General features: G+C 37.7%; 1 protein-coding gene across 1 annotated transcript in view; it reads right to left on the bottom strand.

The window, feature by feature from the left end:
- Positions 1-5391: 5391 nt before the first annotated feature.
- Positions 5392-27524, bottom strand: part of COL11A1 (collagen type XI alpha 1 chain) — a 150469-nt gene continuing 128336 nt past the window's right edge. Inside the window, exons 53-67 of the mRNA XM_065655392.1 lie at positions 27459-27512; positions 26202-26255; positions 20971-21024; positions 20435-20542; positions 20298-20351; positions 15673-15726; positions 14863-14970; positions 14218-14271; positions 14093-14128; positions 13930-13983; positions 12877-13126; positions 10823-10935; positions 9693-9761; positions 8788-9021; positions 5392-7076 (exon numbers count right to left, since the gene is read on the bottom strand). Coding sequence (XP_065511464.1) covers positions 6930-7076; positions 8788-9021; positions 9693-9761; positions 10823-10935; positions 12877-13126; positions 13930-13983; positions 14093-14128; positions 14218-14271; positions 14863-14970; positions 15673-15726; positions 20298-20351; positions 20435-20542; positions 20971-21024; positions 26202-26255; positions 27459-27512 — 1443 coding nt within the window. The 3' untranslated portion in view covers positions 5392-6929. The remainder of the gene's footprint in view (positions 7077-8787; positions 9022-9692; positions 9762-10822; positions 10936-12876; positions 13127-13929; positions 13984-14092; positions 14129-14217; positions 14272-14862; positions 14971-15672; positions 15727-20297; positions 20352-20434; positions 20543-20970; positions 21025-26201; positions 26256-27458; positions 27513-27524) is intronic.

The following is a 27524-nucleotide window of genomic DNA, read 5'->3' as shown; positions in this document are numbered from 1 at the left end:
TATTCGGTGTTGTGGGGTTTTTTTGTTGTTTGGTTTGGGAGGTTTGTTGTTTGGTTGGTTTTGTTTTGTTTTACCTCTCTTATGCCTCTGCAGGAGTAATAGCTAAACTTAAATCCACCTCTTCCACATGCAGAGATATAAAAATCTGTGGCTCTGCAACGGGTACATCCTTAATGGGACATTTTTAGGAGAAATGAGAATTAAGGGGAGGAAAAAAACACCTGATAATAAAAATACCAGGATTTTTTGACTAGACGTGAATGGAGGTACATCTCTTTTCCACACACTCACTCACAGAAGTTACCTTGCAAGCTTTAAAGCAGTCGCCCCTCAGCCTCCTCTCATGAAGCGGCGGGCAGCACGACGGGCTCGCACGCTCTGTCGCTGGGCAGGCGGCGGCCAACGGTCCTAACGGTCCTAACGGTCCTCGCAGTCGCGCGGACAACGGCCGCAGCTGCCGGCCCGCGTGCGGCCGGCCCGGCGTGGCCCGGGGTGTGGCCCAGGGCGCGGAGGGGCAGCGCCGAGCCCGCGCCGCCTGCGGGCGTCTGCCCGCCGCGGGGTACGGCCGGTGCGGGGGGGTCGGGCTTTTCTCCGCGTACAGCGAGTTCTGCAGGCGCTTCGCCCCGGTCGTGTCGGGCCTGCTGTTGTGCCCCTCCCCGCCTGCCGGACCCCAGCCAAGGGCCACAGCGAAACATTCCAGCAGTTTGGACCCAAACTCCCTCCGTGGCACAGGTGGAAGTTTTGCTTAGAAAAACCATCCAAGTAAGTGTCCTTACTGCCACCTATTAAAAAGAGCGCTTTATTGTGTTTCCTCAGCCGTACTTGGTCATTCTTCTCTTCCCTTGTAATACTGTCTTGTCACATATACAGTGTTTGCAGGCCCCGGGCTTTACACTTTTCTGCTTTTTACCTTATTACAGCCCAGTGCTGCTTGTGTGGGAGTGAGCACATGTTTATGTATAGAGATTTGAAAGTGTGCATCGAGCTCTGTACTCCCTTGCTGTGTTCCAACAGCAAAGGGCTGGATGCTGGCTGGCTGGCACTACCTGTGTCATGAAAATATTCCAGTGTTGCAAGAGCGGCCTGAAGTACTTGGGTGTTTTTCCTTCATCTGAGTGATGCATCTCATTAGAGTTAAATACATCATTTCATACACTGTCACAGCTGAGTTCTGCTGGGGTAGTGTGCATCCAAATTTGCTGTATATCTATATGAAGTATTTATCGTTGTGCATATTAAGAAGGTATTAAATAACTGTGCTTGCATATGTTTCAGCCCTTAGTTGGCTTTCAAATTTGTGATTCTGCTTCCATCTTAGTTTTATAGTAGATAATTCTAACCTACTCATTAAATTTAATGAGTAATTACGCTGGCTAGCTGCTGTGTCTACGTGGTACACTTGTGCATACAGTCATCACAAAGATTATGTAAAACATGAGAAATGAATGCACACATGCAAAACTGCATAATGTCTTGAAACAGTCAAGAATCATTTAATCAGGAATTTTTTCAGGTATCATTGGCTCTTGTGTACTGTCCTTTTTTAGGTTTTTTTATTGCTTTCTCCAGGAAAATTGGCATGGAAAGATGCAACACTAGTTCAAATGTGGTTCCTCAAGATATTAAGGCTTTGTTTTGAGGTTAATGTGCTTAGAAAATGAAGTAGAGCGACTTTAATGTGCGGAGGGAGGTTTCACACAGTCATCAACGTGAACTGGTCTCTGTGTTGTTTTCATCTGACTTTTGTTGCCCAGACACTCACGCTGCCTGACCAATATGCTTCTCTGTGGTACGAAAAGGAGACAGAAATTGAGCAGCCCTTGTCTTTGCCTGTTCCTAATCTGGATTTCTGAATGGCTCAGACAGGCTCTATGTTTTGTGAGTCTGGCAGCATGTTAGTGTGGCTGTATATTGATTTCCCAGCCTGCTCACCCTCCCCCATCACCCTCTCTCCCTCCTTCCAGTACCTGACCTTTAAAAGTTAAGCCCCTTGTCCCCCTTTTCAGATGTCCTGTGCTTTACAGTGCCACAATAAGATGTGGCTGCTCCACAAGAATAGAGCTCCTGCAAAGGAAGCAACTTCAGGAACGTCTGTTGAAGACAGAGGTGCGCTTGGGAAGGGAGGGGAGGGAGAGCAAGGGACAGGGATGTGGCTGCAGCCAGTGCTGCAGGTATTAGTGGCACCATGTTTCCCACAGAGGCTGCGGTGTTTCCTGCTCTTTTTAGGTGCAGTTTTTATAAACTGGTTTTGCTGCTGTCTCCGAACTAGGGTACTGGTGCAGCACTCCCCTTCACATTATGAGCAACCTTGACTGCTGCTGCGTACCTGCAGTCACATGGGATGCTCCCAGACTGGGCCATGAAGATTTCTCACCCTCCTGCCCCAGGCTGAGGAGAGGAGGCAGCCAAGTTCTGCTTCCATCGTCCTTTTCCCGCATATTTCCCCACTGCTTCCTTATTTTATTTTCCCCTACATTTTTCTCATTTCTTTTGTACACTGAGAACTGTTTGTACTTGGCTTTATTATGCCTTTCTTTTATACAGGTGCCTTTATTCAGCTCCTGTCCCCCAGCACACAGGGAAACAATCTCAGTGGGGATACCAGTGGACATCCTCCTACCAGTCAACTGTTTTCAGTTTGAAGAAAAACACCTTATCATTTCAAATGGAAACATCACGATTAAAAAAAGAGGTAGGTGAAACATACTTTGTTCTGTTCAGAAATGGGAATGCTGTGGAATTCTTTTAAAAATTAAAATTCCATTTTTTGCCCTTCATGACAGTAAACAGCTTTGATCTGTGCACTGAGTAAGTCTGTAGGCCTAGAGCGAAGTGGATATTTCTAAAATCCTTCTGAGGAATAACAAAGGCATACGTGATCCCTATACATCCAAATCAGAAAGTTACTGAATAGCGAATGTTATGAAGATTATATATTTATGCATTCTCCAGAGCCTGAGCCTTCACATCATGCTGTGTTATCTTGTGAACCAATCTGGGCAACAGGACCACAAAGCAGAGCTGTTCTTTCACCTGAGCTGTCATTGAGGTGATATTCTAATAAAAAAGCATAGGCTCAAGAGGCTGTATGAATAGAGTATAAAACCTTACCTATTTTTTGTTAATATTTGACAGAAAGAAGCTTTTATGTCAATAAAACTAATTTCATTCTAAATCTCTCCACTTCTCATTCGCTTAACATACTTTACATGCTGTAATGCACAGTGCCTGCTCTAGAAGTTGTTCAGGTTGGTGATAATACTGTGGCTGACTTTGTTGGGCTTTCTTTGTAAAATTTCAGGTAAACTAACAAATAACAAATTAGTATATCTGTTTCAGAAACACTGATTGTATTGGAATGTTATTTGCTAATCACAGTTGTTGCAATTTCAACACTTAGTTAATATTTTCCATTTGAAAACTCAGGTTTATGGCTCTGCTCTAGCTGTGTTTACTAGTGCTAGGGAGCTGCAAAGCCTTCAGTCCAGGCCTCTGCAGGCCACGCAGCACTCTGGCCTTGTGTTGCTGCAGCACATGATGGGCTGTGGCCATTCTGAAGATCTCTGGCTATGAGATATATCAGGGTGAGATGGGAATTGAGCAGGAAGCTTCTGTGCTCATTCCTGGTCATTAGCATGACCTCGGGACTCTGGGCAGCCTTGTTGTCCCAGCCCTGTGGATTACCTATTACATCTGTACTATAGTGAAAACACAGCAGAAAATCCAATTTAGAGAACTTCTGGGGCTAGAGAAGAATTTAGTTTTCTTCTTGCAAATAATTTTACTGAGCACCATTTAAGGCATAAAGTGCAGGCCAGAGCACAAAATCAGAAGATGGCTTTGGAAGCTGTTAAAGAACTCTGACAGGTACTTACATCCAGTCTTTAATGTACATAGAAGAAGAAATGATGATAAATATTCCATCAGCCATTGAGCCTCCTGTATCATTTGGAAAGTGATTAATTTCCGATTTTCTTGTTATCTGTTGAGGGTTTATTGGTGCTATTTGTGGCAGATGTTTTTTGTTCTAAAATCATGAAGGAGGTTGAGCAATTATCCTTACTGAACCTTATGTTGCTCTGTAAACGCCAGCTGAGTATGAGAAAAAACAATAACGTTAGTCACTTGGGTGTAGAATGTCTGACAATCAGGAAATTGAAGACTACTACTGCTATTACTTTGTAATAGCTCATGAGATGTATACCAGACATTGAAAGGCAATCGAGTAGTCAGCATCACCCACCGAAATTACCAAATGATGATGAGTTCCGATAACAGGCTCAAGGTTTTTTGTGGAGATTAAACTCTGGACTTGAACAGAACTGTCACTAACAAGAAAGGCAAGAGAAAACAGATACATTTACTTCTTATTTGTGGATTTTATCATAACCCACTAACTAGGCCCTTGGTCATGTCCTATTTATATAAATAATGTTTTAGTAGTATATAATGTAATGGCACCATACTGGATGAACTGAATTTTTTTTTCAATTGCATTTTAATCACCATGCAAGCTGGAGTTCTTTTATGCTTTAGCAAGAATAAGCTACAATGACTTTTTAGCGTTGAAAAAAAAATTCTTGGATGATGCCAGGGAGCAGAGAAGACACTTAGGTCCCAGTCCTGCTGCTGAATTCTTAGCAACTCCTGTCTGCCTTGCTGAAGTTAGATGTGCTGTGATGGAGATCACTTCTCCACCCTTGAGGAACTGGAAACAAAGTCAAAGTCTGGCAAAGCTCCTGAGAGAACCGAGACAAAACATGTTCGTGGTAGCATTGTAGGCTTTGGCTTCATCCTCTCTCCTTAGAACAGAGCCTTCATTCACATAGCTGAGAAAAAAACAAGACCAATTTTGGCTAGAGCAGCGTGTCTGAATATCTGTATGCTTGCAGCCTTCCTCAGTGTAATAATCTTCGATGTCCTTATTGAAAACAAAATGAATAAATAGCTTTAGAGCAGTCTACTCCTTTGCAATAATCTTGGCATTGCTTTTTACCGAATTAGCAATGAGCCTCTTTGATAATTTGTATGCTTAGAAAAGGAACACAAACAAGAAACCTTTCCAGGTAAATATAATAGACATGACATTTAATATCCTGTCTTTGTCATTCTCAAGTTATTTTTGGTGCATGTATAATAGAAGATGTTCATTCACAGAACAATGAGTGCACTTGTAATAGAAAATCAATTGATATTAAGGCATCTCCTACCAGCCATTAACATGTAAAGCTTCATTTTAAAATTAACGAAGCTGTTGCCAAGGGGAAGAATCTTAAGCAAATAACTGTATTTTTTTTTTAAACAGATGGTAGCATTGAAAAAAAAAAAAAAAAAATGACCAATCCAGGTAGACAAGACTTGATTTTATTAGTAAAATTTGTATTTTCCTCTTTGAGGTGACAGTTACAAACTTTGGTTCAAAAATAAAAGAAAATATGAACAGCAAGAAGTTGACTTTTGAAATCTCACTTTCACATGTATAAACGTGCATAAGAAAATACCAGTTGGAAATGAGCCAGCAGAAACTAGTACTATTTAATTTAACAATTTATAAGAAATAGAAACAAACATTTCTTTTCAAGTCTTACATATATTATGAAAAAATAATTACAAAAGGATGTGTTGTAAAGCTAAAATGTAATTTCTACGTCCAACTACCTGAATAAAATGTTCAGAGGGAAGGCCAAACTAACGCTTTTTGGTGAGATTTGAATAGCAAATTGTAAGAGTTTGGGTCAAAGACAGCTCTGTGGGAAGCAGTCCCCTCCTCTGTTGCTTAGCAACTCTGTAGAATCACATGACCTAGACATATTGCATCCCTGGCCCTCAGGTGAAATAACAGGAAAGAAGAATTCATATTAATGGGATGGGCAAATATTGTGTAGGGCCATTCTGTGGAACTCTTTGTATCCAGTTTAGAAAGCAAATATCTATCATTGCTTACATAAAAATTTAAGTAAACACTGCAAAAATCCATAAATAACTGTTTAGAATCCAGTTTTAATATTTATGCAGACCAAATAGGCACAATGGAAACAAATTCAGATGAGCTAAGAAAAAAAGAAAGCTATGTGACTCATTTATTTCACATAGATTTTTAAACAGATGTCTTACACAGAAGTAGTGTGGTGATTTTCTTTTTCTTACATATTTTCCCCACCCAAAAATATAAACTTGTTTGTTTTAGGTATATACAGATATCTTCTGAAATTATAGATTTAGAAAAGAAAACAAAAAGTCTGAGGTATAGCACCATGGAACACAGCACCTTTGAAGGTGCTTTCGTTATTGAAATTGAGTGATATCAGCAGAGCCGAATGTGCTGCGCAAGGTCTTCCAGTTTTGCCACCTTAAGGTTTGTTGGCGACTTCAAATAACAAAGCTCTTCAACAACAATATATACAAAGGGATTTTATTATTAATCAGAAATGGAATTGGTTTCACTGGCAATTACAGCTTTATTTTTTCAGAATACATACAATACAGTATTGACAATGTAGTTTTGTAATTGTAATATAAGAGCCTGATGCAATTCAGAGACACATGCAAGTTTTGGAAGTCGACAGAGAAATAACAGTATAGTACTGTACATAGAATAATTACAGTTTATTAAACACTTTCTTAACACCTCTTTGTTGTAGTGGAAGGAGCACCATGTCGTTTGTTTTTTTACAGCACCAAAGGAATCCAAAGGGGGGTGTTCCTAAAATGAGCCCTGTGTTGTCTGTCTGTGCCACAGCATCTTTGCAAAATAAGTTTAAGTCATGTGATTCTGGCCCTACAAGGGCAACAATTACTTTCTAGATAAGAGACACATACACAGCAAGACATATTTTCTATGCCATCCTTATTCAAAACTTGCATGTGGCAGGAAGTGGGTTGGTAGCACCAAAGTGCAACATTTTTGTTGATCTGATTTTGTCTTAAGCTTAACCAAGGAAGCAGACAGGACCGACCTCAAATCCAAACTTCTGGTTCTGATCACCAAAGTCATTGATCATCACATCAACTATAGGCACTTGGTCTATTTTGGGTGTGTTGATTTCAATCACTGTCTTTGCATAGCCCTTTCTTGACTGTTAAAAGAGAAGCAAAAAAAGTGCAAACATGGTTATATATCAGAGCAGTATGCATGTGCTGTAGAACTTCATAGGTTATCTCTGAAGTGTAGAATATATAAATTATTGCCCCCTCATGCACTGGATATTATAAAGTTTATGTTTTCTTGGGATTTTATTTTAAAAAGGTGATATGAAATGTTTTTGCTTTTAGAAGGAGATTGGCCCATAGTTTTTTGACTTACTAAAACAAGCCTACAAATGAAAAATTATGTAAGACATTTAATGTTTCTTAGAGAATTCTGAGTTCACATCTATACTATAATAACATGTTATTAATAATGATATTAACAATAATAAATAATAACAATATTTTCATAGCAGTATGCATGTCTTCCTTGTGAAAAAAATCACTAAATAGTTCTGAAAGACAGAAGAAAGACTGTAACCATCTCTCAAATACTACAGCAGCTGTTTGGACATGAAAGAAAGTCGTAGCCTGACAGGACTGCCAACTGATGTACTTAGAAACCAGGTTTGAAGGCACAACCTTGCTTCCTAAGAAGGATTCTCTACCTCCTCTAAATATCATCCAGCCAAGTTAGTTATCGGGACTCTACTTCGATGGTCTTTTGTCTCTTGCCGAGACCCCTTTCAGCTATGCCAGGGTATTGGCATTTAGGTGAGCAGCCAGGTTGGTAGGTCTGAGTGTTCTCAGTTTAGTGACAGAGTTACACCCTAAATTACTTCCAGGTCTCTCTGGAGCTCTACGGTTGCCCACTGTGGATAACAAAAACAAAATAAGTGTACAGGACATTCAGAAAGGCTGACATGATGCAGTTATTTATTAGAATCTCATTACTGAGGGGAGGAGACTCTGAATCTACCTGAGCTGTGTCTCTGTCTCAAAGCCAGGAATGTTATCCTGGCACTTTCAGGTTTCTGATTCTCTGACTTCACAGGAACTGCCTTCAAAATGCTCCCATATCAAAACCCCAAATAATTAATGAGGCTTTGACTATCACTTGCTCCTTTGATGTCTTTTTTTCAAAGTGTTCAGTATAAACAATTCTGTTTCTGAAGGGAGGTAACAGTTGCTATGCCTACAAAGCCCCGCTGGAGAGGTGGTCAGAGTGCTGATGCATGTTTGGACAGCTCAGTGATTTCAGCCGAGCTAAGAGAGGATTCTGAAAGGAACAATCCACAAACATCACCTGGCTTTGACTACTAAAAAAATGAGAAAAGGAAATACGAAATCACATATCAAATTATGCAATTAATTCGCTATGTTTGGGTACATACATATGGCTTAACTCATACATATTTTTACTGTATTCACTAAATGTTCTGTATGCGTATGCCTTGGTTTTGAGTATAAATATATTCTGCTGACGGGCTGCCTCCCTCGATTATGTGTTTTGCTTCTGTTCTTCTCTTATACTGTGCTCATACTAGCAGATAGACTAGTTTCAGCACATCGATGCTGACAGCCTTTATCCATGCCAGGTTTGTTCCATTTCTGTTGCTTGGTTATTACGGTTATTTTTTTAAATGAAAATTAAATAAGGGACTAGTGTACTGTAGTTAAAAGTCTACTATAAGGCAGTCTATTGAAAGTAAAGTGTTTAGAAAGCTTTTCTCAGAAGAAAGCTGTGAAAAAATGAATTGGTTTGATTTCTACTTTCATTGCAGATTGGTTTCATAAAGACTCTGCTGAATGTCTACTTACTGCACAGCCATCATGAAGAGCTTTGATGTAAGGATTGTTGTCGTAAGACATTTCTTCATCATTTGATCCTAAGAACCTTAGCGCTTTGTCATAGCTGTCAGATGATGCGTCATGCCAAGCTACAGACTGATGACAGTTGTAAGTGAAGTTTTGTCTGGCAGAGGCACTCAGTAGTTTAAGGAATGTCATTTGGACCATATTAATGGAATTGCCTTCAACATCCAAATAGGAAAGCTGGAAAATATAAGTTACATTAATATTTATTTATTTCCTTTGTTAAAATGCAAAACAAAATTATTGTTGCCAAAAGAACCACGTAACTGTCCTTAATTAAAAAAAATAAACCAATATATAACATTTGATGGAGTTTTAAAGTTCAATAAAGCTATGACTCAGTAAATAGATTTTCATGTTGTAGCAATATATTTAGGACAAAAACCTACATATTTTAGCTTCATTCTAATGTGAAAGAGAATTAATCTTGCCATATAGTGTAAAACAGCAGAATCTCTTTGGGAATCTGTTTTTAGTTAATTATAAAGTTCTGTCAGCACACAGTCCCACCTTTGCATACTCGGTGTATTTCCAATTACCTAGAATGGGGCAGGGGATCTACACTCCAGCTGCTTTACTAATGTTCAGTCGTGATGTGTGGTCTGCCACGAGCCAGATCCTCACCATCAGCTATGCTGGTGACCACTGGGATCATTGTGGGACAATACAGAGCAGGCTTCTGCTGTCCAGTGGTAAGAGGCCATACAGCTGCTCTAATATTTAGGGCAAAAAGGCTGAGGGTGAAGAGTCTTTTCATTATCTAAATATTTATAAAATTCCTTGGGATCTGCTGATCACTGATAATATGTACCTGATTTGTGAATAACTGTTATGTTGCAGTGACAACTTACAAGTTTGCCTCGCTTAAATTCACTAAACCAAGATCCTGGATTCTCCTTTGGCCATGATGAAATTCTAACCTGTGTGGTAAAAGAGCAGAGATAGTAGTATTTAAAACATGTTAACAGATATGAAGTTTTTACATTACCTGGACAAATTTCACATCAGATAGTAAAGAACAGTTCTTCTTTCTGAGATCTCAGCCTCTTTAAAGCTCTAAAATAGGATGTTTTTCTTGCATAGAATGCCTTCAAATTAGTGACTTTAAATGGAATCCAAGGTGATACCTTATAAAGAGAGCTATTTCTATTTGATCATAGAATGGTTTGCTAGTTCCAACCTGCCTGCCTTGGGCCGGGATGCCTTCCATGAGATGAGGCTGCATGGGGTTTTGAGCAACCTGGTCTTGAACACATCCCGGGATGGGGCATCCACAACATCTCTGGGCAGTCTGTCCCAGTGCCTCACCACTCTCATGGTGAAGAATTTCTTCTGTATATCTAATCTAAATCTACCCTCTTTCAGTTTAAAGCCATTACCCCTTGTCCTACCACTACACAAGACCGTTGTCAACTGTTAGGATTCAGGTAAACTTCTTGTATAAATTGTTCCTGTGAAGAGTGTCTAAATTAGAGTTTTCAGTGGTGTTGATGCTGGTAGATATTTCTCACTTATACAAGCTTTTAGGAAGCCTTCCTCTACACCATATGCCCCATCAGAGGTAAGTTATAACAATGAGTGAGGACACTGTTAATACATAGTGGTTTACATCTACTTTGCGTAGGCATAAGTGAATATATATAAATGAACCCACAAACAAAACACAGTAAGGGTTTAGCTTTTAGGTGTCAAATGCTAGATTGTGCCCTTTAACTGGCTGCACAGCTATGTTGCATTCTGCAATGCAGTGAAGGGTTAGCAAGCAGGTTCATAGATTCCCTGTCTAAGAAAAGGAGTGAAAATGCTGTTTGTTAATTCTATGTAATATTTTACCACTTCATTCAGATTTATGCAAATGTCAGTGTAATCAGAAAGACAGATATATGAAAATGTGACTATGTAATTATCCTGTTCAGTTTGACATTGCAACAGCATAGTAGGATTTGTCAACAGCCAACTGAAAACACAGATTGGTACTTACTCCTTCAGATTTCTTATCTGGGTAGATGCAAGTTTCCCCACCTGCTGTGAAGTTGCAGTATACTTTGAAGGAGTCTCCAGAACAGCCCTGGTTAGGATCAATCCAATATTCCCCTAAAACAAATGAGAAAATATTTGCCTTTGCAGGTCTCAACAATTTGGCCACTTCAGTATTTCAGCTAGAAGGAGGATTTGTACCTGTTGTGATGGCACTCTCAAAAACAGAGCAGAGGAAGCCTTAGGCAGAAATAAGCTGTGGCTTAGGTCAGAGAGCAAAATCTGGAGTCATTTGCATACCTATCTACGTAAAAAGGCCGCACAGGGCTTGGTGAGATTGTAGCTGGCACAAGTACCTAAAGCTTCCACTGAGAGAGAGATACCTCAAGCAAAGATGGTTTTTACTACTGGGTTATGAAGCTGCAACACCAGTGACACTTCAGGCTGCTTTAGTTGATAAAACACACTAGCTAATGCTTGGTTAGGTGACATGGTGGGAAAGACAGTTAAAACTTGCGTGAGGCTTCCCATAGTCTCAGCAGTCCTACCAGACTGGCATGATTGAGAACTCAGGCCCTACAATGCGGGGTGAGTGAAAGCTGAGCGTGAAAGAGTGGCTGTCAATCCAAGGTCCATTAAAAATCATCCCTTTTTAAACTTTACCATTCTAATTATAGCAATGATTTTTGTGATGTGGGTCCTTATCTCCAGCTAGTTTCACAGCAGGACAGCAAATGGTTTTCTGACACTACTGTTCTAATCCAGTTTCAAGCAAATAGAGGAGGTTTCAAAGAGGAATGACAAATCCTTTCACCAGTTCTGTCTTCTGAATAGAGGCCATAGACAAAGCATTTATGGTATTTTAAAATTCAATTGATTCAAGCTGTATTTATTGAAAACAGGCTTTCCTACCTGTAGGTCTTATCCCGGTAGAATTTTGTATTCTAATGAATGCATTTACTTTTGTTTTAACCAAAATAAGATTACTTTTATATGAAGAAAGCTCCAAATAATAAGCAAATACTGCTAAATGAAGAAGGTGAATGTGTTATATAAAAAATATTCATTATTATGGAGGGTACTGAATTGTAAAATATGCGCTTTTCATATAGCACATATACTGCTTAAATACTCCTCAAGGCAACCTTCTGTTTATATCTATCTAGAGTTAAACCAATAAAATATTATTAAACTGTCAACATCTATTTTTCCTCCCATTTAAAAACAGAAAACTATTGCTTTGAACTGGGAAAAATATCCATTGCAATTGAGAAAAATATGAAAGGATGAAAACTCTGTGAAGGCTGGCTTTCATTTAAACCTCTCCAGAGGGGTAAACGCAGTTAGAAAAAAAGAAGAAAATAACAAAGTAGAATGAAATCAAGACAGTTCTTCAAAACACACTGTCTTGTTCATAGTACTCTGCATATTATTAAGCTCATACTTAGAAGCATTGAACAGTATCAGAGAAACTTGCAGATCTGTTTGCTGAGTGATATAGAACAGTGGTCATACAGTAGAACAAATAGTTGTTTCTAAGGGGAAAAGAACTGTAAATTTTTTGAGAGTCATAATCAATACTAAATCTCATATAATACCAATACTATTTTATATTATTATGCTAAGCTAAAGTATACAGCTACTAAAATAATTCTCATTTCTTTTAAAAGAAGCTATTAGTTATTTGAGCATGCTGACATTTTTTATTTTACTTTTCATTGATCTAAATATAATCAATCTTTCATCCCTATTCTGTTTGGATAGTTCTAGAAATGCAAGGCCCACCTTTCAAAACAATAACTGGTTTTTTATTTAGCACTGTAAAAAGTTTTAACTCTTAAAACCAGTCAAGTTATGTGTTTAAAGAATTTTGGCTTTTACCAAGAGAACCCTTACTTACATTTTATAAAATTTCATACCTGCAAAAATGGATTTAATGAGACTGTATTTATTGAGCAACTATATTAACCATCTACCATAAATTAATTTTTCTGCCAAAGTATCTTAGCAGATGATAACTTCAGCCTTGTTTGCCTTCGTCACGCAATATTAACATACCATCTGGGAAGTCTGGGTGGCAGAGCTGCAAGTCTTTGCAAGTTCGGGCTGGGTTATTCTGAGTGCCCATTGGATACTTCATGTGCTCAATGTCTTGCTTTAGTGAATTCAGTGAACCAAAGATCTCTTCCATGCCATCAGAATAATCCAGAATATTATCACCAGCATCAGATAACATGTAATCAGGAGATCTTCTTGTCTTTTTGGGTGACTGGATTGGCAGCGGCTGGATTACCTCACCCGGAGGACCCTGTGCGGAAAACAAAATCTCTGGTTACCTTTTCCGTTCTTTTTTCATCTGCATAAATACGCAGAGGAAGACCACACAATGTGGCTTGGAGAGGCTTTGAATAGGCTTTCTTGAAATTCTTTATTGCACATATTTCCTTAAGATTTATGCCTATGTGCTTTGATTTACCCTCAGAAAAAGCTGATTGTAGAAGGCCAAACCATTGTGTTCTAAACTCTTCTCACTACATTGCTGTTTGGGAAAGCATGTGCTGCCCTCACATCAGTGTGCTGAACTGACTTGCGATTGCCTCTTTATCCCTGGCAATTCCCTCAAGCACAGGCATAGCCTGTGACAAATGAAAACTGTGGATGTTTCCTATGATAAAACTTTAAAATTCCACTTGGGGTCTATAAAGCAATATTTCATTTCAAGAAATTGAAACACTTCATTCAGATTTAGACTGTTTTCATTTTAGATTGTTATGATATAAAAAAGAAATAGTAGAAATAGAGAAGTATCAACAGGGGGAAAGCAATATAATTCTATTTTCTGTGCTTCAATATAACGCAATAAATAATTATTGTGAGGGGTTTTTTGTATGTGGAGGGTTTTGTATTTTTTAAGTTTCTAATGGCTTTTTCTGTGCAGATAATGTATTTCTGTGTCTGGTGGATCTGTGTTTCCTGAAAAATGAATTTTCAAACAATTGTTAATATTTTCCTTATCTGCAAGTTCACAACTACTGTTTTCTACCTGTGTCAAAATGGGGTCATCATGTCAGTGTAATGTGTATGCATGTCAGATAAGAGTTCTTTACTTACTGGAGGACCAGGCGGACCAGGTAACCCACTGTCACCCTTTTGACCAGCAGGACCCTATAAAGCAATGAAAGAAATACCATGTTGATCATGCTGCACAATGTTAAAAAATAACACAAACAAAAGTTAATTAAAAGAACAAAAAATACGGAGGTGAATTACTCACACTGGATCCTTTGGAACCTTTGGGACCTTGGGGACCCTATGGGCAAGAACATATAACTATAATTGGAGTGTATTCCACACAACATGGGAGTGTTTGGGACTGGAAGAGTGGATGAAATTACTTACAGGTAAACCAGGAGGACCAGGGGGGCCGAGTGGACCAGCAGGGCCAGAAATTCCCTAAGAAAGAATCAGAAAATAAGTACAGGATTAAAGCCTTCTACATACTGGACTCGATTAAAAAAATGTGTATCTGTGAAAAAGGTAGTCCTACTAAGCATCCAGCCCTGATGAGTTTTGATTTAGGCCATTTGCTAAGGTCCAAAATAGTTTGTAAGTTTAAAACATTATCTGACAGTTTGAGCTGCTTGTAGTTGTTCTTACACTGCAATACTGACAGTCATGACTCTGTTCCCTTTCAAACTGGCTTGGAAACCTCACTTTTTACACAGTACCTTAAAACATGGCTTAATAACTATGAGAAAGGAAGCTACCTTGGGTAGTACAGTTAATAAACATGATGAGATTGGTGCTCCTATTTTTATCTCATCCCTGACTTAGGTTTATGTGTTTCCTTCATCTTCTGAGGCGCTCCGTGATCTTGTTTTAAGCTGTTCAACTTCACTGTGTTTGTACAATGCCTAGGAAAGTTTTAACCTCTAGCAGGTGTTACATGTTTATAGCAACTTTATGTCTCTCAAAAGAATGACTGTAATATATACTCTTTGCTTGCATGAAACTTGAATGAAAACACAAGTATGTTTTACTCACTGCATCACCCTTGGCTCCAGGAGATCCCTGTGGGCCAGGAAGACCCCTGTCACCCTTTTCACCCTGTTCTCCTGGGGGTCCAATCAGGCCAATCAAACCAGGATGTCCCTAAACAAGACAGAAGAGAACGTAGTTAAAACTTCATATATATAAAGTAAATGTGCTTTGCAAACACACAAATTAGAGCTTTCAAATATCATCACTACTGCTAGTCAACAATTAACCTGAGAACAAATTAATCTGAAAGCATATTCCTTGTTGGCCTTCTAGACTTGGAGATTATTTGCAAGCTGTGACTGCTTGTTCAGTGAGAGAGATCTGAGTGCAACATAGTCCTTACTGAAACTGATACAGAAATAACAATACCTGTGGGTACAAATTTCATACCAACTTTCACATTTAGATGCTGTAAGCATATTATAGAGTTGCACATTTGTTTCCACATGTAATATACCTGTATAAACAGCTGATCCAAGCACATAAACAAAAACTTATATCCCTTGCTCTATAAAGTTTTTCTCCGAAACACAACCAACCAATAAATTGTTGGGACTCCATTAGGAAATGCTATCCTGTATGTCTCAATTATTATGGCTGTTAAGTAATCTTTTTCTTTCTATATATCTCCAGGATATCAGATGTGGCTTAAAACTTGACGATTACTATGCAGGTTATGGGAAGGTGATTGACAGACACAGTAACTTGTTTTGCTTTCTGATACAAAAACTCTGGTGTTTCTTTCTGCCAATTTTATACAGACTTTTAGACTGGGTCAAAATTGCAAAGGCACAAACAATTAATAAAGCGTACCTTCTCTCCTTTGGAACCTGGATCTCCTTTCAGGCCAGGCAAGCCAGGTGGACCCTAAATAAATCAAGGGAAGTAACGTTAAAATAAGTTTTAACATATTGCGCAGATCATGTTTTGTTGAAATATTGTTAAAGGTAGTATAAGTGAAAGTACAGAGTTATTCAGTGGTGGATGGTTGTGATCGATGGTGTGGGATTTAGGGCCCAAGATAAAGTTGAAATTTACATTTAAAAACTTATAATGATGCTACTGTAGCATTTAAATTACTTTATAATTAGAAATCTTTAAAGTGTTGTATTATTAGAAATCTATGAAGCAGAGGGTAAACTAAATTCTTAAAGAGCACTGAAAGCATTCAGTGAAGCAAGTGACATTAAAAAAATATTCACATAATTCTGTGTTGATCAGCCTCATTTTTGCCTGTGGTTCCATTACATGCTTTCAGTTATTATTTCCACCTTAAGTGCTATACCTTATTTTAGTTGCTTATTTTAGCCCTTTCATAAGACAGTGGAAGGTATCCTCTTGATTTGTTTTCTTCCAGTTTACTACAGCTCAGTAAGATTTTTGCAGAAAATAAATCAGGTGTAATAACTGCTCCTCAATATTGTTTTGTTGGAGAACTACCTCATATTTTGTTTCAGCACTCAGGGCGTTGTTTTGGGATTATGGTTTCCTTGATTTGCCACTTGAAATTCCTGTATTAACTGAATAATGCATTTAAATCTATATTTTCTAAATATTCAAGTTTACTTAAAGTCATCTAGGTGTGCTAGCTCCACTGACACATACAAGTTTATGGCCCTTTGTCACCTTTGTAAATGTGACTAGTTATACAAATCAGTTAGGTTTTGCAATACTAGTCTGGGCAGGCCTAAATGCTTTTAGGAGCTGCCTAAGTCTCTTTAGCCCTCCACTCCTCATTTGTTGGACAGGGATAATACTGTTACCTTACAGAGGTGTTAAACTGATACCTTTTTAGGTATTTACATGGTTCACATCCTATAAGCAGCTTACAAATTTTAATTTCTATTTACAAGCCATCCTTTCTGCAGCACAGTAAAGACATATGTTACGTTATGAAACCGAGTCAGAAATGCTGATTATTCTAAGTTTTATCTGAAGTTTTCTCCAAACATTACTTCATGCAGCTAGATTTCTGTCAACAGAAATATGCTGGGGCAGGAGACAGAGCTGTGAACAACAGAACCATTCTACAAGCCCTTCCATATTTCTGAGGTGGGTGTGGCGGAGGCACAATCCAAACCACTAATTTTTTTTCAGGTGGTTCCTATGTAAGCCAATGCTTAGAGAATCTATTGGAAAACTCAACTGCAGTCTTGCTACCTGGGAAACCACTGCAAAGGATAAACACATTCACATGGATAGATCTTACTCTTGGCACATCCCTTGCAAATACCACTGAATAATTTTGTTCTTCTAACTTGACACTAGCTTCTTTTCCCTGACCATGCTTTTTCTATCTTTACTGGGGTCGTAACAGCAATCCATTAAAGACACTGTTTTACTAGTAGTCAAAAACATATCTGCATCGATAGCACAGAAAAATATTATGTATGAAGCTTGTTAAAATCTCTTTGGTTTTTCTCAGCTTTTTTTTTAAAATTCTTTTAAATCTTTATTTATAATTTTATAATTATTTATAATTTTTTTTTGTTATAATTTTAGAAGAATTTTGAGGGATTTGAGAAATCTTCTCGATGGCCATGCTGGTTTTGTGTAATTTGTACAGAATGAGGTGAAAAATTCAGGCCATGCAGTGCATTTGTTTCTCAGAAGCTGTTCATCTCACATTGAACATGTATGAATTAGGCGTATGAATTAGGCGTTGAGCAGCTAGACTAAGTCAGTACCTCATCACTACTAGTCTCCTGCTGCCAGTGGACACCTGGGAAGTTACGATATGGAGAGCAGTAACAAGTGACTTTTTCAACCTGGCAGAGATTCAAAAGTGCCATAACACTTCGTGTACCAAATATTATTCAGTGCGTATCCTTTGCAGCTCTACTTCAGAATATCATTAGATGCAAAAGCCTAGGCAAATACATAATTCATGAATGAAAAGTGAAATTTTTAAGCTTTTGAAATACAGAATCAGGCATTTTCACCTGCAGTGTGTTGTGCTCTACTGCAAATCCGCTTTCATATTCTTCTCCTGAGAGCAATCTACTGTGCAGGGAGGGGAAGGAGGGAGACCTAATCTCAGCAACTTTTACATATGACCTTTACTTTCTTAAAATCCAAAATAAAGTTTAAGTTGCAGCAATGCATCTAAAAAAAAGTTCTTGTTGAGCTGACAGGAAGCCTTTGCATTTAGCATATATAGTTCATTAATACAGTCAGCTTCACGTTTGAATTGAGTATTTAAGCTCTCCACTGTTGGAAAAGAAATCTTTTCATAATGTATTTGGAGGCTCCTGGTGACTGACACAAGGGAAAGGGATGCTTATTATTGCTGAATAATGGTTCGTTGGCTTTTAGATTTCAGCTTAGAATTGTAACTGAGGAGATGAGTTTTCAGTCCCCCATGCATTTTATTTGTAAATTGGGCACATCATTTAGAAACTATGGTGGTGGTCCATCATAAACTCTTTGAAGGGGTTTCTATTACAGGCTTAGCACAAGGGAGTCCTTTTCCTTGCAGCTTCTCATTCATCATTCCCAACCTCTGACTTACAAGTGATATCTTATCTATGAGACCTTAGACAACATTAGAAAGTTAAAATGAAGAGCAACAAAGACCTATAGTGTAAGGTTTACTCAGTACATTATTTCTTCATTATTGTTTTCTAAGGGACAGAGAAAAATGAAATTATATGTAGGTGCCATTGTAATACCATCTATAATTCTATACGCAGAATTGATTGATAGATGCATCTATGCACCAGACCACTGTTCATTGGAAAAAAAAAAATAATCTTTCTAGTGTGTGGCACATAAAAATACATGTTCTGAAACTCCTTGCTTATAGTTTAAGAAATTGTATGTTCGAAACATTTTTGGAAAGGTAAATAGTTACCCAATACTTTCACCCATCAAAGTGTTTCAGTCAGTGAAAGAAAAGGCAATTGCTCATGTTCACATATGCACATGAAAATGAAAGAGTGGTTTTAGGTAAAAGTCTGGATTCATGTAGCATTTCAGTTTAAATTCCCTATTTTTTCCACTTCCATTTTTATATACTGGAAAAGTATGATGTGAAAAATCTTATAGCTGAATGCTCTTGGAAGAGTTTGAGTTCAGGTATAGAGTTTAACTGCAAAAACTTTCAGTATTAAGGCTCCCTAAGGACCTGTATCCTTTGTATCTTCTAAATCCATACAGGAAAAGGAACAGATGATTTCCTTCACACTTCCTACTCACAGCCTTCAGGTTCCCCTTTAAGAGTCACATCACTCCTGAAGTGGAGGGTAGCCGCTTATTGCCCTGTTCTCCTGAAGTAATCTGATTGTATATTCTGGCCAAAATAGCAGAGTGGATTTTACTTAGTAGGTGTTAACACTGCTCGCAGACTGTAAAATGCCCTGAGAGTGTACCACTGGCTTATTTTATTTCCATCAAATGCTAACAGTCCATATTTTGTTTTGAAGCTTTTTATTCCAAATTTGTCACTCAACTATGATAATAGAGGTGAACTCTACTCCATTGAGTTTGGAGAGCAAGGTATATGAGATGTTTCCACTAAATTGTATCACCTTTGCTTGACATGTGAAGAATTTACCAGCTGGCCATGCAGTTTAGATATGAACTTCTGTACATAATGCTGAATAAGACGACCAATACTGTGCAATTTCTGCTCACAGTTTTGGGTTTTTTTCAGCTTGTTAGAAAAATAAAAAAGGCACTAAAATAGCAAGTGTAAATAGAAGCAATGATATAATTCGATAATGTGTCATCTATAAGCTTCCCTTGCTTTAATCATATTAACAGATAGCAGAACTGCAATATGCTCTGGATGCCTTAGAAACTGGGAGCTTGGTTCATTCAGATGCTTTCAAACACTTTGGTCATGGATTATATTTCCTGGGATTGCCACAATGAAAAACAGACATAATGCTGGCGTTCAGTTTTATAAAACTAGCATGTTTCCTTCTTTGGTAGAAGTCCCTTTTTGGCCCTACTTCTGATTTTTCTTTCTCTAAGGAATAGATATGATCTAAGCTTTTACCCTTTAAATAATGTTTTTCTAAACTAGCAGTCATTCAAATCAATGGATGTACAAAATTTGCCACTGCTAAGGAAACAAAATGATTTAAGGCACTAAGATCTGCTGATGTGGGGACAGAAGTGGATTTTTTGATTGTAAGCTTCATTCATTTGATTTTTATTTTTAATTCTATTCAGGGGATTTCAAGAATTTGGCTTTACACTGCCTTATTCTATTTTTTACCTGGTATAACTCAGCAGCATTCAGCACAGCTGCCTACTAAAGTAGAGCAGTAAAATTAGAAGGCAGTTGGGTATCAGATTTTACCAGCACAGAATAGTGACTTTGTGCTAAGAACTGACCTGTACATTCATTTTTCTGTAAATGCACAGACATGTTAATGGTATATTTTAAAAGGTGCTTTTTCTGTTTTGGCACTGAAAGGAAAGGTACTTACCAGAGGCCCAGGAGGGCCATCCTGACCTGGCGCTCCAGGTAGACCTTGTTCTCCCTAGAAAAAACAAAGTTTGCTTTACCAGACAATATACAAGAAATGCAACATTTAAAATATTATTATATGCTCTGCTTACTTACCACAGGACCAGGAATGCCCCGGAGACCCTCTGGGCCCGGTTTTCCTGCGGGTCCCTGTGGACCAACTGGGCCCGTTTTTCCAGGAGCCCCTTCTGCACCAGGTTCACCCTAGAAAGACCATAAGCAACAGATCAGAGAGGCAGAACTGACTAAGCTTGGCACTGTAGGGTTATACAAGCTGCAAAGTGAGAGCAGAGTTTCCTCACTCCATTTTTTAAAAAAACTACTGTAAACCAGTGTTCTGAACAGGACACTTTTCTGTTTAAACTTTTGATAGCTTCATACAAAGATGCGGAGCCCACAAAGCATGCTCATCTGCTTTTCCACAGGGGTGAGTTGAGTTGGGCTGACACAGGTGAGAGTCCACTATGTGCTCCATTATGTATTGCTACTAATTCTGGGATTTAATTTGGATTTAACAGTTTACCTATTGTTACTTTGATAAGTTTCACACTCAGTGCATGATAACTAATTTACTTTTCACCTATATATGGTTTACATTTCCATACTCCTAAAAAAATTCTCAAACATATTACCTTTGCACCTTTTTCACCTTGTCTGCCTTCAGCGCCAGTTGCTCCAGGAGGTCCCTGTAAAACATGGAGTCTGAGCTCATAATCTCAGTTTTCTAAAATATTACCAGTGAAAAAAATCTGAGACTGCAATTGCCACTGTATTAACAAGTAGAAAATGCTAAAAAAAGAACATTAAATTTCTTTCTTGACATTTTATATTCACAGGATAAAAATCCCAGTCTGCCATATCCTCTCTTTTTGCCTTCATAATATTTTCTGAGTTTTTAGAATATCTAAAAGAATATACAGCACCTAACATGTCTGATATGGTGAGGTTAAAAACAAAGAAATAGCTTGGAAAAAAAATCAAAACAGGATATAAAAGTAGAAGAACAATACTGATTTACATATACAATAACAATTTTAAACTTGCTTTACGTTGGCTTCTGTCTATTCACTGTAGTTTATCCACTGATTCCAAAAGGGCCTATCATTCTCAGTGCGCAGAATGGCATATGCTTCTTTATTCTCCAAGTCAGGAGTGGGCTCAGTAAGCCTTTTGATTACTTTGGGTAGCCAAAAATCGATACATGCCTTAATATTTTCCAGTAAATATGAAAGGAAAAGGAATAATCGCATAACTAGAGACTGTAAGGAATGAAATAAAGACAATGACTACAAATAGCTCTTGGTATCAGGTTTCCTGCTATTGCTCTGCAAAAGCTCTGTTTGACGAAGAAGAAGGAACTCAGTAATGCAGGAGGATGTAGAGATGGGACAAGGTTCAGGTGAAGGCCACAGAACAGGAGTTGCAGTCATTTGGCAGCGCTGTGACTATCTATTGCTGAAGTCACCCATCTTTCATTTTCTTAAGGTTTTGGCGAAAATAAACGTACATTTTTCTCCTCCAAAACATCAAGGGCTGATATTCAACTCAGAGAATTAATATTCATAGCTTCGGTCATGAACAGAAGCAGTTTCTAGAATCTAATGTACTCTTCTGAAAATGGTTCTCTAATACATACTTAGCTTAGAGAAGATAATGGACCAACTGTTTTCCTACAAGGTTAATTTTCAGCCTGGGAAATGTCTTTATTCTAAGTAGCTATTTCTTGCCAGCCAATGAGCAGCTTAAAGCAAAAGGAAAGACAAGTGACCATGATCAAACACAAGGTGATTTTCTGAATTTATAAAACTTACTTCCTAAGACTCACCTGTTCATTAATATAACAAGCAGTTTGTTATGTAGAAATTAAAAAAAAAAAAGTTCTAAGGACCAGGAAAAAGAAAAAAAACCCCATCACTTCCATTTATTTTCTGCTTTTTGCAGAAAACAGACAAAAAAAAATGCAGGCCCCTAAAAATAAAGCACTAAACCACATTCTTAATTTTACAGAAAAGAACTGTTCTTCCAGTCAAACACCTACCTGTAATGCTTTGTGAACTCAGGGCTTTAGACCACAGTTTGACCCAATAGCTATTTTTTATACTAGAACTGAATTTACTCCAAAATTTTTATAGCCTGATATAGTTCACCATCCACTTCTATTGGCACATGTCTTGAGCAACTCCACCAGTTTTAATTTAATTCGTGGAAATTTATGTTAAATCTGTAACTCTTTACATAGATGTTTATAGGGATCATTCATTTGCTTCTGAAATTAAGCTTTCTCCAGGGTGGAAATGAACATCTGCAGCACTGTATGAACCTTTTGGACAGAGATAGTTCAGGCTTTCCATCAAAGGTAATGCAAAATGAATTGAATCACCCACAGTGGACTTTGGTCATTTGTTGTGGGTATCAACAGGTTGTTCTCTTTGGTATTTTCAAGAGCTGCAAGTGCTAAAGGACTTAGTTTTATCTTTTCAAAATACAGAACAGCTAAAAAGCCCTGGGCAGTGTGGTGCAATTGCTGACTCTTTTAAAACAGGAAGAATAATTAAAATCACCACCGTTCCAATAATAATCTCTAGTGATATCTTTGTGTAGGTTGTAATTGGTTGGGTGGATCGCAGTTTGCAGCGATACAAAGAGAAATCATTAGCAGGTACTTAAATAAACTCAAGAACTTCTTAAAAACAGGAGAGTTTTTTTCTTACATGAATTAATTTACATGCCCATTGTCTTTACTGCTTGAAAATTCCTGGCATTCAAGTTCCCATATGGATTATAATCTACCCTACCTAAGAAACTGAAGAGAGGTATGTGTGGTAGCTTGTATTTGAGAAATATGGTCTTTGCATAATCTAGAAATGCAGCTGCAGCATGAATTAGCAGGGCTAAAAACACTGTGATCACTAAATTACAAATACAATGAATCATGATTGCTAAACAAAGGGAGTGCGTTCATTATCAAACCCTGACAATGCTGCACAGAGCACAAAGCAGCTAAAGGAACTGCTGTTCCCAACAGGCTGTGATTGCTGCTGCCATGGCACAGATGGTGCTTCTACCGAGAAACACTGCTAATTATTATTTATCTTACCTTCCCACACTTGAGTTACTGGAGTGTCTGGTAAATTTTAACTGACATAAAAGATCCCAACAGCAACAGTTTTGAATTAATGAATGGCTCCCAACCCTCACCACCCCAGCTACCATGGTGATTTTTATGATCATTACACTTTAAGTTTGGACATATTGTCTTGATACAGTTTATGCAGAACCGAGAAGACAAAATAACTCATACAGAAACAAAATTGTCCTCAGTTTTTTTACATGAACCTACTGGACATTTATGTCTGCTCTTCCATATTTCATAATTTTATTAGAATAATTTAAACTGTTGATTATAGCTGTCTGTCATATGACTAAATATGATTTCCAACACAAAACCATTACTACATTCCATCAGTCTGTTCAGATAAGGACTTGGCATATTGTTAGGTGTCCTGTGTATTTGCAATCAACACAGAAAAAACAGCATAATTTCAAGTGGTGCGTGCACCCTGCTGAGGTAGCATGATACTGTAGCCAAAATACAAAAAATCTCTTTCACAGAAACACTTCCTTTTTTTCTAAGTTATTCAGCGTTGTCCATAAGGGCAACTAACCAAATAAACTTTTTCTTCTCAAATTTTTTTGGGGAGAGCAATTGTTAGGTCTGAGAAGTAATATGTTAATTAGGGTACACATTCTGTGGATGCTCTAATGAACCATTTTTGTTTCATCCATAAATTTAACCTTTTATTTTGATTTAGACTTGAGCTAGATGCTAATGAGCATGCTAGTCAATTTTACCTCCTCAGAGTAGGAACAGGCTTATTGTTCCAACAGGTACTGCTTGTCCATGAGAACCTTGCTCAGTCTGCAAGGCGCTGGTACTTATTGTCAAAGCCTGTAGAGCACCACAGTAAAACAGTTTTGGTATTTGCTTATCTCACCAACTAATAGTAATCTTATTACTGTTATCCATCAATAACTAGGAAAATAGTTTATTATTGGTCTTCACTTGATAGTTTAATGTCACTGTATGTGTGTATCTGTAGCTGAATTATCTTAGATACAATGGGAAAACTATTTATGTCCATGTCTTTCCCTAGAATTTGCTTCGCAGGGAAAGCTGGGGGAACCTGTTTGTAACCTGCAATACTAAACACAGATTGCTCAAAACTCTGAAACCTGGTAGTAAACATAATTTCAGAAGACTGGGCAGGGAAACTGAGTTCAGGTCAGTTCCAAAATAGAGGAGAAGAGGGGAATGAAAGTGAATAACAGAATAAAGAAGGAGACTAGACAGCTGAGGATTTCAAGGGAACAGATTTAAAAGTATGAATCCTGGGCTCTGCCAGCTTGTTATTTGAGAGACAAAAAAGCAAAAAATGGGGTGAAATGTCACTTTCTAGTAGTATAGCCAGAGCTGCACCTCCATAGACAGCAGTATTACTACTGAAATGGTATGTCCTCCTTAATTCGGATGAAAGGACAGTTGATAGGGCTTTTTGTTGAAATTGATTCTACCATACAACTGATGAAAACTAATGAAGACCATTTTTTGTGTTCATTCTGCCAGCAAAGTATGAAGTTTTCAATCCTTCTCTTTTTCTCTCTGCTATAATATCAATACAATATGGACCCTCTATAAGCTTAAAACATGCAGGCACTCAGGTAATGTAGACTCTGATTCTACAAAATGTTTTCTTCAGAATTCAGGAATGGGATTACTTGGCAATATTTAGACATACATTTTCCCTAAATTGGAAATGTGTCAAACCACAGGTGATGTGACATTTGTGTTTCTGAAGTGTTTTTTGTCTAGGTACAATCGATGCAATATATCCCATCTGTTAGGAACGAGCTACTGCCTTTCTGTATAATAAAGTAGGGAGTTCTAATTTGATGTTGAACAAACATATTAATTGCTAATATTCAATCGAGCCATATTTCAGTTCTACTGATAAGATTGCTAATGCTACCATAATCATTTACAGTATTATAAATGTTTTGTAAGTTGATGGAGCAAATAGATTATTACGTAAAAATAGATAAAACTAATTAGGCTTGTCAGTTCACTCAAGTCTATTAAATAGAGCAATTTAACACATTTTGTTAAATACCTCTCAGCTTACATTTAATGATGACCCTTCCCTTATTTTTGCAAGTGTAAAAACTGCATCTAATTGCTCTCTGAAGCAGACCTAAAGGTTGACATATTTACTACAGTTCTGCAAGTGTAACATTATTTACTGCTTTTGATTAGCTATTTGTAAAGCCTGTGAAGCTTCAAAGACTTTAGTAATACTGGAACGGCTTCATAAGTTACAGAAAAGTCTGCTTGTTAATTTTGTATGCAGAGGAGATGACATAGGTTTGCACAAAAGCTCCATTGAAATTATTTTATTTCAGAGGCTAAAGACACCAAAGCAGACACGTTATTCCTGCCTCCTGCCGACAGTCATGTGCCTGAGGATGATGTCTTGTATTGCTGTCATAATCACTCCTGTTAGCAGACTAGTTCAGCAGACACTGAATTCTTACCCTAGCAGTCACTGAATTCATGGGATGAAAAGAAAAAGTGCATTTCTAGATGAAGAATATATTCTTCTCTATGTATTTTTGTTCTCATGTTCCATGCAACCCATGTTAAAAGGGTTTTCTTTGCTGTCTATTTTTCATTTCTCCCATTGAATTACTTCAACAAAACTTCAAACATCGTACGTGAATGTCACAAAATGGAAAACAAGTAGCTGAAATTCTCTAGAACATAATGCTTCAGAAAGAGACATACAAGAGAAAATGAGAAATTACTTACCCTTTTTCCAGGTGGACCAGGTGGGCCAGCTTCACCTGAAGGGCCTGGTGGACCCTGCAGTGGAAAAGGATAAGCTCAGTGGTAACAAAGTAATTATCTCTACTAAATGCAACAACAATGTTATATGTTGACCCCTTTCAATGGGCAGAAAGTAAGTACCATAAATACACACGCAGAAGTATACCTGTTTATTCAACAAATCTTTTATTAGGGTGGTTTTAACAATTTTTGTTACTGTACAAAATACAATTGTTCCTTTTTTCTCTTCCTGTTTTCAACAAAACATCTCAGACCAGAAAACGGCTGCCCAGAAGTACCACACAGCCATAGAGTCAGCCTACTGCCTAACTCCATTAGCAAGTTTCTTGCTTTCTCAGGTGCTGAAGTCATTACTTTTGCTAAGATTGTTCACTGACATCTGTGAGATAGCTGCCACATGGGTGGCTTTCTCTTGAAAAGTCTTTTGTGCACTGATAGCCATTTGGCTAGTCCATCTTGGTAAGCTGTGATACTCTAAAATATTTCAGGGCTGCTGAACCATTTCATAAGCTTTTCTTCAGGAACACAATACTCTAAAAGTTCTTACTGTTAAGTAAGATATACAGAAACTAATGCCTGAAGTTTGCAGGTAAACCCCAGTTTATAACTTACTTCCAAACATTTGTTCAATGTACTAGCATTTTGTGTTTTGAAACTGTACTGTATAGGATAGTTCCCTCATAATAAGAACTTCCAGAGCTAGAAATAGACTTTCCAAAATGGAAACTCTATCTTTTTGCAATTTTTTTAAAAAAAATGAATGATGCTTTAATATGGGAATCTACAGAAATATAAGAAATTTGATGCTTAATGTGGGTATTGCTCAGATACTCATTAACTTTCTTAAAGCAGAAACATCAAGATCTTGCTTCATTTCATCAGGTCAGCTAATGAAGATTATTTAGCTGCATTCTTTTCTTGTGCTCAGAACTACTCTGAGTGCTTTTAGTGCTCCTCAGCAGCTAAAAAAATCCTTAACACATCATTTGTTTCTACTGCTAAAAGAAATTGAGCTCTCACTTCTGATTGTTACTATAATATGGGCAGTTCTATCTCTGCAAGGAAATAAATAGATATTTTTCAGTATAATAGGAAAAGCATCCGCTTAGAAAATATTTTTAAGAATTTGAATGTATAGAAACCACTGATTCAGCAAAAGATACTTTCTTAGCATACGGGAAAACACGCAGCTGAAATAATATGACAGAAACAACTCACAGGTTGACCAGGATCACCGTCTTCACCCTTCTCTCCACCAACACCATCTTGACCCTATAGAATTCA

The sequence above is a fragment of the Caloenas nicobarica genome, chromosome Z, assembly GCF_036013445.1.
Source record: "Caloenas nicobarica isolate bCalNic1 chromosome Z, bCalNic1.hap1, whole genome shotgun sequence".
In the NCBI taxonomy this organism is placed as follows: Eukaryota; Metazoa; Chordata; class Aves; order Columbiformes; family Columbidae; genus Caloenas; species Caloenas nicobarica.
This window is presented reverse-complemented; position numbering and strand designations above follow the sequence as displayed.